The sequence below is a fragment of the Salmo salar genome, unplaced genomic scaffold, assembly GCF_905237065.1.
Source record: "Salmo salar unplaced genomic scaffold, Ssal_v3.1, whole genome shotgun sequence".
NCBI lineage: Eukaryota > Metazoa > Chordata > Actinopteri > Salmoniformes > Salmonidae > Salmo > Salmo salar.
Genome location: NW_025548927.1, coordinates 327,805 through 340,000, shown reverse-complemented (window position 1 = coordinate 340,000; position 12,196 = coordinate 327,805). Strand labels below are relative to the sequence as shown.

Sequence of the window (12,196 nt, the reverse complement as noted above, 5' to 3'; positions counted from 1 at the left end):
AGAAGAGGGAGGGAGAGATTGATGGGAACAGAGGGAGGCAGGGAGAGGGATAGAAACAGAGGAGGGAGGCAGAGACAGATGGGAACAGAAGAGGGAGAGATTGATGGGAACAGAGGGAGGCAGGGAGAGGGATAGAAACAGAGGAGGGAGGCAGAGACAGATGGGAACAGAAGAGGGAGAGATTGATGGGAACAGAGGGAGGCAGGGAGAGGGATAGAAACGGAGGAGGGAGGCAGAGACAGATGGGAACAGAAGAGGGAGGGAGAGATTGATGGGAACAGAGGGAGGCAGGGAGAGGGATAGAAACAGAGGAGGGAGGCAGAGACAGATGGGAACAGAAGAGGGAGAGATTGATGGGAACAGAGGGAGGCAGGGAGAGGGATAGAAACAGAGGAGGGAGGCAGAGACAGATGGGAACAGAAGAGGGAGAGATTGATGGGAACAGAAGAGGGAGAGATTGATGGGAACAGAGGGAGGCAGGGAGAGGGATAGAAACAGAGGAGGGAGGCAGAGACAGATGGGAACAGAAGAGGGAGAGATTGATGGGAACAGAAGAGGGAGGGAGAGGGATAGAAACAGAGGAGGGAGGCAGAGACAGATGGGAACAGAAGAGGGAGAGATTGATGGGAACAGAGGGAGGCAGGGAGAGGGATAGAAACAGAGGAGGGAGGCAGAGACAGATGGGAACAGAAGAGGGAGGGAGAGATTGATGGGAACAGAGGGAGGAGAAAGGGAGAGATTGATGGGAACAGAGGGAGGCAGGGAGAGGGATAGAAACAGAGGAGGGAGGCAGAGACAGATGGGAACAGAAGAGGGAGGGAGAGATTGATGGGAACAGAGGGAGGCAGAGACAGATGGGAACAGAAGAGGGAGAGATTGATGGGAACAGAGGGAGGCAGGGAGAGGGATAGAAACAGAGGAGGGAGGCAGAGACAGATGGGAACAGAAGAGGGAGAGATTGATGGGAACAGAGGGAGGCAGGGAGAGGGATAGAAACGGAGGAGGGAGGCAGAGACAGATGGGAACAGAAGAGGGAGAGACAGATGGGAACAGAGGGAGGCAGGGAGAGGGATAGAAACAGAGGAGGGAGGCAGAGACAGATGGGAACAGAGGGAGGCAGGGAGAGGGATAGAAACAGAGGAGAGAGGCAGAGACAGATGGGAACAGAAGAGGGAGGGAGAGATTGATGGGAACAGAGGGAGGCAGGGAGAGGGATAGAAACAGAGGAGGGAGGCAGAGACAGATGGGAACAGAGGAGGCAGAGACAGATGGGAACAGAAGAGGGAGGGAATGAGAAAAACACTTGATGTTTCTTCTTCTCATCTGAGAGATATCTATTAATATCTTAGATAACAGACACATAATAACCCTGAGTCTCTAAGATATATATATTATTATCTTAGATAACAGACACAATAACCCTGAGTGTTATTAAAGATATCTATTAATATCTTAGATAACAGACACATAATAACCCTGGGTGTTATTAAAGATATCTATTAATATCTTAGATAACAGACACATAATAACCCTGGGTGTTATTAAATATATCTATTAATATCTTAGATAACAGACACATAATAACCCTGAGTGTTATTAAAGATATCTATTAATATCTTAGATAACAGACACATAATAACCCTGAGTGTTATTATAGATATCTATTAATATCTTAGATAACAGACACATAATAACCCTGGGTGTTATTAAATATATCTATTAATATCTTAGATAACAGACACACATAAAATGGCCATAGGAAAAGTCAGGGTCTGTAGAGATACAATACAAAACAGCATACAGCACATTGACAGTAAACAGTACAGTTGTTTAGTTGGCATTAGGAGTATGAAATAGCTGCACAGGCAGCCTCTGAGTAACCCAGTATATAACACTAGTAGTAGACTAGCTACTGTTAGCACATAGAAGACATTTTGGGCTGGTTTCCCGGACCCAGAATACCTGCTACTAATTTATTGACTCCTCTTATCTCACAACAACACATACACAGCCCTATTCAGAACATATTGATTGATTGATTGATTGGCTGGCTGGATGGCTGGATGGCTGGCTGGCTGGCTGGCTGGCTGGCTGGATGGCTGGCTGGCTGGCAGACATACAGATTGATTTTATTTTAGGAACAACAATTATACAGTTAAAACAGTTTTTAAACGTACCTGAAACTCAGAGGAAAACACTTACATGGAAATACACAGTGAGAATACATGGAAATACTTATAGAGAATACATGGAAATACACAGTGAGAATACATGGAAATACTTATAGAGAATACATGGAAATACACAGTGAGAATACATGGAAATACTTATAGAGAATACATGGAAATACACAGTGAGAATACATGGAAATACTTATAGAGAATACATGGAAATACACAGTGAGAATACATGGAAATACTTATAGAGAATACATGGAAATACACAGTGAGAATACATGGAAATACACAGTGAGAATACATGGAAATACACATAGAGAATAATGAGCAGTAAACTAGCCTACATGCACTTTAGATATATCATCAATGAAAACCACGATACTGTAAACAGATGACAAGCCTTCGTCTCAGTAAATGCACCATCAACACATTGGATGGATCGATTAATAAATGATCACATTTTCTCTCTCCTCCTCCTCCCTCTGCAGTGTTCCTGTGTCCAGGTATCCTACGAGGCGTGTACCAGAGTGAACACCTGTTTGAGTCAGACCACCAGTCAGGAGCCTGGTGTAAAGATCCATTCCAGGCCTCGGATAAGATATACTACATGCCCTGGACTCCCTACCGCACTGACACGCTCACAGAGTACTCCTCCAAAGAGGACTTCATCGCAGGTCAACATTTTATTACCATCTATTTCAGATGGATTTTATTTTAATGTTGGATTTTATTGCTGTTTTTTTATTGAACTTGCTAATGTAAAGTGACTTTAAGGGCCCAGTTTCCCCAACTAGCTTTCACATTGTCACGTCAAAATTACACGTTTATCCATGTGTCTGAAACGTCAAATTTCAAAGTTGTTGCAAATGTCAAATTGTTTAAGGTTAAGTTATTAACTCCAAATGGTTAAGGTGAGGGTTAAGGTTTGGGATAGGGTTAGGGTTAAGGTTTGGGATAGGGTTAGGGTTAAGGTTAGGGTGAGGGTTAAGGCTAAGTTATTAACTCCAAGTGTTTAAGGTGAGGGTTAAGGTTTGGGATAGGGTGAGGGTTAAGGGTAGGGTTAGGGTTAAGGTTAAGTTATCAACTCCAGGTGGTTAAGGTGAGGGTTAAGGTTTGGGGGTTAGGGTTAAGGTTAAGTTATCAACTCCAGGTGGTTAAGGTGAGGGTTAAGGTTTGGGTTAGGGTGAGGGTTAAGGTTTGGGATAGGGTTAGGGTTACGGTGAGGGTTAATGTTTGGGATAGGGTTAGGGATAGGGTGAGGGTTAAGGTTTGGGGGTTATGTTTAGGGTTAAGGTCAAGTTATTAACTCCAGGTGGTTAAGGTGAGGGTTAAGGTTTGGGATAGGGTTAGGGTTAAGGTTTGGGATTTGGGCTTAAAACAAAATTCTCAAAAACAACTTTCTGTTGCTGCATTCTAAAATGCAACTTTTTGCACCAGAGGCAGATTGTTACAACGACCTAGCAAAATCAAAACCTGCTTGAAGCTAACAGCGCTTACTGTTGCCCCTAGTGGCCAGTTTCCACATTGTCTCCTGACTTCCTCAGACATGGATGGACGTCGGATACTGACTTGTATCACGGGTGACCTAACAAGCTCTTTAAATAGAGAATATTGGTTTTTAGTGCTGAACTAGAATTAATCTGTGTCTGGGAAATTTCCCTTGTGTTTTGAAAATCGCTTAAGATAAAATGTATTTTAATGATATTGTTACAGGACGACCGACGACCACGTACAAGCTCCCTCACCGCGTCGACGGGACAGGCTTCGTGGTCTACGACGGAGCTTTATTCTTCAACAAGGAGCGGACGCGCAACATCGTCAAGTTCGACCTGCGCACGCGGATCAAGAGCGGCGAGGCCATCATCGCCAACGCCAACTACCACGACACATCGCCGTACCGCTGGGGCGGCAAGTCGGACATCGACCTCGCTGTCGACGAAATCGGCCTCTGGGTTTTGTACGCCACGGAGACGAACAACGGACGCATCGTGGTCTCGCAGCTTAACCCCTACACGCTCCGCATCGAAGGGTCCTGGGATACCACCTACGACAAACGAACCGCCTCCAACGCCTTCATGGTGTGTGGCGTGCTCTACGTGGTAAAAACCGTCTACGAGGACGATGACAACGAGGCGACGGGGAATAAGATAGATTATATGTACAGTACCACCCAGAGTAAAGAAACCTTCGTGTCCATCCCGTTCCCTAACTCTTACCAGTACATAGCAGCAGTGGACTACAATCCCAGAGACAACCTGCTGTACGTCTGGAATAACTACCATGTAGTTAAATACTTACTGGACTTTGGGAACAACGACAATAGATTGGGTAGGTGCAATAGTCATCTTTTCTCTTCATCTTTCTTTCTTTCTTAACTCTTGGTTTTCTGGGTTTGACTGGGTAGGTTCAATATTAATTTCTCTAGAGACTGCTTTAGTTCTGTAGGTTTGTGTAATGGACAGTCTAGACTATAGTTCTGTAGGTTTGTGTAATGGACAGTCTAGACTATAGTTCTGTAGGTTTGTGTAATGGACAGTCTAGACTATAGTTCTGTAGGTTTGTGTAATGGACAGTCTAGACTATAGTTCTGTAGGTTTGTGTAATGGACAGTCTCTAGACTTTAGTTCTGTAGGTTTGTGTAATGGACAGTCTAGACTTCAGTTCTGTAGGTTTGTGTAATGGACAGTCTAGACTATAGTTCTGTAGGTTTGTGTAATGGACAGTCTAGACTATAGTTCTGTAGGTTTGTGTAATGGACAGTCTAGACTACTATAGTTCTGTAGGTTTGTGTAATGGACAGTCTGTAGACTACTATAGTTCTGTAGGTTTGTGTAATGGACAGTCTAGACTATAGTTCTGTAGGTTTGTGTAATGGACAGTCTAGACTTTAGTTCTGTAGGTTTGTGTAATGGACAGTCTAGACTATAGTTCTGTAGGTTTGTGTAATGGACAGTCTAGACTATAGTTCTGTAGGTTTGTGTAATGGACAGTCTAGACTATAGTTCTGTAGGTTTGTGTAATGGACAGTCTAGACTATAGTTCTGTAGGTTTGTGTAATGGACAGTCTAGACTATAGTTCTGTAGGTTTGTGTAATGGACAGTCTAGACTATAGTTCTGTAGGTTTGTGTAATGGACAGTCTAGACTACTATAGTTCTGTAGGTTTGTGTAATGGACAGTCTAGACTATAGTTCTGTAGGTTTGTGTAATGGACAGTCTAGACTATAGTTCTGTAGGTTTGTGTAATGGACAGTCTAGACTACTTAGTTCTGTAGGTTTGTGTAATGGACAGTCTAGACTACTATAGTTCTGTAGGTTTGTGTAATGGACAGTCTAGACTATAGTTCTGTAGGTTTGTGTAATGGACAGTCTAGACTTTAGTTCTGTAGGTTTGTGTAATGGACAGTCTAGACTATAGTTCTGTAGGTTTGTGTAATGGACAGTCTAGACTATAGTTCTGTAGGTTTGTGTAATGGACAGTCTAGACTATAGTTCTGTAGGTTTGTGTAATGGACAGTCTAGACTATAGTTCTGTAGGTTTGTGTAATGGACAGTCTAGACTATAGTTCTGTAGGTTTGTGTAATGGACAGTCTAGACTATAGTTCTGTAGGTTTGTGTAATGGACAGTCTAGACTATAGTTCTGTAGGTTTGTGTAATGGACAGTCTAGACTATAGTTCTGTAGGTTTGTGTAATGGACAGTCTAGACTATAGTTCTGTAGGTTTGTGTAATGGACAGTCTAGACTATAGTTCTGTAGGTTTGTGTAATGGACAGTCTAGACTATAGTTCTGTAGGTTTGTGTAATGGACAGTCTAGACTATAGTTCTGTAGGTTTGTGTAATGGACAGTCTAGACTATAGTTCTGTAGGTTTGTGTAATGGACAGTCTAGACTATAGTTCTGTAGGTTTGTGTAATGGACAGTCTAGACTACTATAGTTCTGTAGGTTTGTGTAATGGACAGTCTAGACTACTATAGTTCTGTAGGTTTGTGTAATGGACAGTCTAGACTATAGTTCTGTAGGTTTGTGTAATGGACAGTCTAGACTATAGTTCTGTAGGTTTGTGTAATGGACAGTCTCTAGACTTTAGTTCTGTAGGTTTGTGTAATGGACTGTCTAGACTATAGTTCTGTAGGTTTGTGTAATGGACAGTCTAGACTATAGTTCTGTAGGTTTGTGTAATGGACAGTCTAGACTATAGTTCTGTAGGTTTGTGTAATGGACAGTCTAGACTATAGTTCTGTAGGTTTGTGTAATGGACAGTCTAGACTATAGTTCTGTAGGATTGTGTAATGGACAGTCTAGACTATAGTTCTGTAGGTTTGTGTAATGGACAGTCTAGACTTCAGTTCTGTAGGTTTGTGTAATGGACAGTCTAGACTATAGTTCTGTAGGTTTGTGTAATGGACAGTCTAGACTACTATAGTTCTGTAGGTTTGTGTAATGGACAGTCTAGACTATAGTTCTGTAGGTTTGTGTAATGGACAGTCTAGACTATAGTTCTGTAGGTTTGTGTAATGGACAGTCTAGACTATAGTTCTGTAGGTTTGTGTAATGGACAGTCTAGACTATAGTTCTGTAGGTTTGTGTAATGGACAGTCTAGACTATAGTTCTGTAGGTTTGTGTAATGGACAGTCTCTAGACTATAGTTCTGTAGGTTTGTGTAATGGACAGTCTAGACTATAGTTCTGTAGGTTTGTGTAATGGACAGTCTAGACTATAGTTCTGTAGGTTTGTGTAATGGACAGTCTAGACTATAGTTCTGTAGGTTTGTGTAATGGACAGTCTAGACTATAGTTCTGTAGGTTTGTGTAATGGACAGTCTAGACTATAGTTCTGTAGGTTTGTGTAATGGACAGTCTAGACTATAGTTCTGTAGGTTTGTGTAATGGACAGTCTAGACTACTATAGTTCTGTAGGTTTGTGTAATGGACAGTCTAGACTATAGTTCTGTAGGTTTGTGTAATGGACAGTCTAGACTACTATAGTTCTGTAGGTTTGTGTAATGGACAGTCTAGACTATAGTTCTGTAGGTTTGTGTAATGGACAGTCTAGACTATAGTTCTGTAGGTTTGTGTAATGGACAGTCTAGACTATAGTTCTGTAGGTTTGTGTAATGGACAGTCTAGACTATAGTTCTGTAGGTTTGTGTAATGGACAGTCTAGACTATAGTTCTGTAGGTTTGTGTAATGGACAGTCTAGACTATAGTTCTGTAGGTTTGTGTAATGGACAGTCTAGACTATAGTTCTGTAGGTTTGTGTAATGGACAGTCTAGACTATAGTTCTGTAGGTTTGTGTAATGGACAGTCTAGACTATAGTTCTGTAGGTTTGTGTAATGGACAGTCTGTAGACTACTATAGTTCTGTAGGTTTGTGTAATGGACAGTCTAGACTATAGTTCTGTAGGTTTGTGTAATGGACAGTCTAGACTATAGTTCTGTAGGTTTGTGTAATGGACAGTCTAGACTATAGTTCTGTAGGTTTGTGTAATGGACAGTCTAGACTATAGTTCTGTAGGTTTGTGTAATGGACAGTCTAGACTTTAGTTCTGTAGGTTTGTGTAATGGACAGTCTCTAGACTTTAGCTCAGCGGGAGGGAGGGAACACAGTCTTGAGGCAGGGGGATTTACCAGTCTCTCTCTGTCTCTCTCTATGTCTCTCTCTCTATGTCTCTCTCTCTCTGTCTCTCTCTCTCTATGTCTCTCTCTCTCGCTCTCTCTCTATGTCTCTCTCTCTCTCTCTCTATGTCTCTCTCTCTCTATGTCTCTCTCTCTCTCTCTCTCTGTCTCTCTCTCTCTCTCTATGTCTCTCTCTATCTATCTTTCTCTCTCTGCCCCCCCTCTCTCTCTCTCTCTCTCTCTCCTCCCTCCCTCCCTCCCTCCCTCCCTCCCTCCCTCCCTCCCTCCCTCCCTCCCTCCCTCCCTCCCCCAGCCTAGCCCAGTAGAGTACATTACTCTTAAATGGACTCGGGCCCTGGAGAGTCTTAGGGGGAGTTGAGTGATTCCTTCCCAGAGACAGGCACTCTCAGATTGGGGTATAAGAGCAGGCCTACCCCCTTCTCTGGATGTCCCTGGAGGTCTAAGCTACAATATCTAGTCGGTGTAATTGACTCTAACACCTTCTCACGGTGTAGGCAACTCGGTTCAGCCTCTCTTTATTAAATGATGGTCGAATTAATGCATGCTTTTACACACATTTAGGAGACACTACAAGAAATTATTGGAGGAAGGGGAGAGAGGGATGTGAAGGAAGGATGGAGAGGGAGGGTTGGAGAGGAAGTGGAGAGAGGGATGGAGAGGGAGAGTTGGAGAAAGGGAGTTAGGGGAGCAAGTAAAAGAGGGATGAGGGAAGGAAGGGAAGGCGGGTGGGAGGGAGAGAGGGATGGAAACAGTGTTCTCAGAGATCTCTGTGTTTTATAATGGAGACCTGTATGTCTACAGGAGCTTTAAGAGATGATCAATGGAGATTAAATGGAGCGAACAACCTACCACACACACACACACACACACACACACACACACACACACACACACACACAAACAAGAACACACACAAGAACACAGACACACACACACACACTGCTGAGAAGGGGAAGATAACTACAACCAATGGCTGTTCTGTTCTGTTCTGTTCTGCTCTGTTCTACTCTGCTCTGTTCTGCTCTGTTCTGTTCTGCTCTGCTCTGTTCTACTCTGTTCTGTTCTGTTCTGTTCTGCTCTGTTCTACTCTGCTCTGTTCTACTCTGTTCTGTTCTGTTCTGCTCTGTTCTACTCTGTTCTACTCTGTTCTGTTCTGTTCTGCTCTGTTCTGTTCTGCTCTGCTCTGTTCTGCTCTGTTCTGTTCTGCTCTGCTCTGTTCTACTCTGTTCTGTTCTGTTCTGCTCTGTTCTGCTCTGTTCTGTTCTGCTCTGTTCTGTTCTGTTCTGCTCTGTTCTGTTCTGCTCTGCTCTGCTCTGCTCTGTTCTGTTCTGCTCTGCTCTGTTCTACTCTGTTCTGTTCTGTTCTGCTCTGTTCTGCTCTGTTCTGTTCTGCTCTGTTCTGCTCTGCTCTGTTCTGCTCTGTTCTGTTCTGTTCTGTTCTGCTCTGTTCTGTTCTGCTCTGTTCTGTTCTATTCTGCTCTGTTTTACTCTACTCTGTTCTGTTCTGCTCTGCTCTGCTCTGTTGTGCTCTGTTCTGCTCTGTTCTGTTCTGCTCTGTTCTGTTCTGCTCTGTTCTGTTCTGCTCTGTTCTGCTCTGTTCTGTTCTGCTCTGTTCTGCTCTGCTCTGTTCTGCTCTGTTCTGTTCTGTTCTGTTCTGCTCTGTTCTGTTCTGCTCTGTTCTGTTCTATTCTGCTCTGTTTTACTCTACTCTGTTCTGTTCTGCTCTGCTCTGCTCTGTTGTGCTCTGTTCTGCTCTGTTCTGTTCTGCTCTGTTCTGTTCTGCTCTGTTCTGTTCTGCTCTGTTCTGTTCTGTTCTGTTCTGCTCTGTTCTGTTCTGTTCTGCTCTGTTCTGTTCTGCTCTGTTCTGTTCTGCTCTGCTCTGTTCTGCTCTGTTCTGTTCTGCTCTGTTCTGTTCTGCTCTGTTCTGTTCTGCTCTGTTCTGCTCTGTTCTGCTCTGCTCTGTTCTGCTCTGCTCTGTTCTGTTCTGTTCTGCTCTGTTCTGTTCTGCTCTGTTCTGTTCTGCTCTGCTCTGTTCTGTTCTGCTCTGTTCTGCTCTGTTCTGTTCTGTTCTGTTCTGCTCTGTTCTGTTCTGCTCTGCTCTGTTCTGTTTTGTTCTGTTCTGCTCTGTTCTGTTCTGTTCTGCTCTGCTCTGTTCTGCTCTGTTCTGCTCTGCTCTGTTCTGTTTTGTTCTGTTCTGCTCTGTTCTGCTCTGTTCTGCTCGGTTCTGTTCTGCTCTGTTCTGCTCTGTTCTGTTCAATTTTTTCTGCTCTGTTCTGTTCTGCTCTGTTCTGCTCCGTTGTACTCTGTTCTGTTCTGTTCTGCTCTGCTCTGCTCTGTTCTGTTTTGTTCTGTTCTGCTCTGTTCTGTTCTGCTCTGTTTTACTGTACTCTGTTCTGTTCTGTTCTGTTATGTTTTACTCTGCTCTGTTCTACTCAGTTTTGTTCTGTTCTGTTCTGCTCTGTTCTACTCTGCTTTATTCTGTTCTGTTCTGCTTTGTTTTACTCTACTCTGTTCTGTTTTACTCTGCTCTGTTCTACTCCGTTTTGTTCTGTTCTGCTCTGTTCTACTCTGTTCTTTTCTGTTCTGTTCTGCTCTGCTCTGTTCTGCTCTGTTCTGTTCTGCTCTGTTCTGTTCTGCTCTGTTCTGTTCTGCTCTGTTCTGCTCTGTTCTGCTCTGCTCTGTTCTGCTCTGCTCTGTTCTGTTCTGCTCTGTTCTGCTCTGTTCTGTTCTGTTCTGCTCTGCTCTGTTCTGTTCTGCTCTGTTCTGCTCTGTTCTGCTCGGTTCTGTTCTGCTCTGTTCTGCTCTGTTCTGTTCAATTTTTTCTGCTCTGTTCTGTTCTGCTCTGTTCTGCTCCGTTGAACTCTGTTCTGTATAACTCTGCTCTGCTCTGTTCTGTTCTGCTCTGTTCTGTTCTGCTCTGTTCTGCTCTGCTCTGTTCTGCTCTGTTCTGTTCTGCTCTCTTCTGTTCTGTTCTGTTCTGCTCTGTTCTGTTCTGCTCTGTTCTGTTCTGCTCTGCTCTGTTCTGTTCTCTCTGTTCTGCTCTGTTCTGTTCTGTTCTGCTCTGTTCTGTTCTGCTCTGCTCTGTTCTGTTTTGTTCTGCTCTGCTCTGTTCTGTTCTGTTCTGCTCTGCTCTGTTCTGCTCTGTTCTGCTCTGCTCTGTTCTCTGTTCTGTTCTGCTCTGTTCTGTTCTGCTCTGTTCTGCTCGGTTCTGTTCTGCTCTGTTCTGCTCTGTTCTGTTCTCTCTGCTCTGCTCTGCTCTGTTCTGCTCTGCTCTGCTCTGTTCTGTTCTGCTCTGCTCTGCTCTGCTCTGTTCTATTCTGCTCTGCTCTGCTCTGTTCTACTCTACTCTGTTCTGCTCTGTTCTGCTCTGTTCTGCTCTGCTCTGTTCTACTCTGCTCTGTTCTGTTCTGTTCTGCTCTGCTCTGTTCTACTCTGTTCTGCTCTGCTCTGTTCTACTCTGTTCTGCTCTGCTCTACTCTGTTCTGTTCTGCTCTGTTCTCTCTACTCTGTTCTGTTCTGCTCTGTTCTGCTCTGCTCTGTTCTGCTCTGTTCTGCTCTGTTCTGTTCTACTCTGTTTTGTTCTGTTCTGCTCTGCTCTGTTCTGCTCTGTTCTGTTCTGTTCTGCTCTGTTCTGTTCTGCTCTGTTCTGTTCTATTCTGCTCTGTTTTACTCTACTCTGTTCTGTTCTGCTCTGCTCTGCTCTGTTGTGCTCTGTTCTGCTCTGTTCTGTTCTGCTCTGTTCTGTTCTGCTCTGTTCTGTTCTGCTCTGTTCTGTTCTGTTCTGTTCTGCTCTGTTCTGTTCTGTTCTGCTCTGTTCTGTTCTGCTCTGTTCTGTTCTGCTCTGCTCTGTTCTGCTCTGTTCTGTTCTGCTCTGTTCTGTTCTGCTCTGTTCTGTTCTGCTCTGTTCTGCTCTGTTCTGCTCTGCTCTGTTCTGCTCTGCTCTGCTCTGTTCTGTTCTGCTCTGTTCTGCTCTGTTCTGTTCTGTTCTGCTCTGCTCTGTTCTGTTCTGCTCTGTTCTGCTCTGTTCTGCTCGGTTCTGTTCTGCTCTGTTCTGCTCTGTTCTGTTCAATTTTTTCTGCTCTGTTCTGTTCTGCTCTGTTCTGCTCCGTTGAACTCTGTTCTGTATAACTCTGCTCTGCTCTGTTCTGTTCTGCTCTGTTCTGTTCTGCTCTGTTCTGCTCTGCTCTGTTCTGCTCTGTTCTGTTCTGCTCTCTTCTGTTCTGTTCTGTTCTGCTCTGTTCTGTTCTGCTCTGTTCTGTTCTGCTCTGCTCTGTTCTGTTCTGCTCTGTTCTGCTCTGTTCTGTTCTGTTCTGTTCTGCTCTGTTCTGTTCTGCTCTGCTCTGTTCTGTTTTGTTCTGTTCTGCTCTGTTCTGTTCT

At 44.0% G+C, this 12,196-nt stretch overlaps 1 protein-coding gene across 1 annotated transcript in view; it reads left to right on the top strand.

The window, feature by feature from the left end:
• Positions 1-12,196, top strand: part of LOC106599097 (adhesion G protein-coupled receptor L3) — a 300,554-nt gene that overhangs the window by 127,761 nt on the left and 160,597 nt on the right. The window contains 2 exon segments of the mRNA XM_045712874.1: positions 2,666-2,851; positions 3,891-4,505. Coding sequence (XP_045568830.1) covers positions 2,666-2,851; positions 3,891-4,505 — 801 coding nt within the window.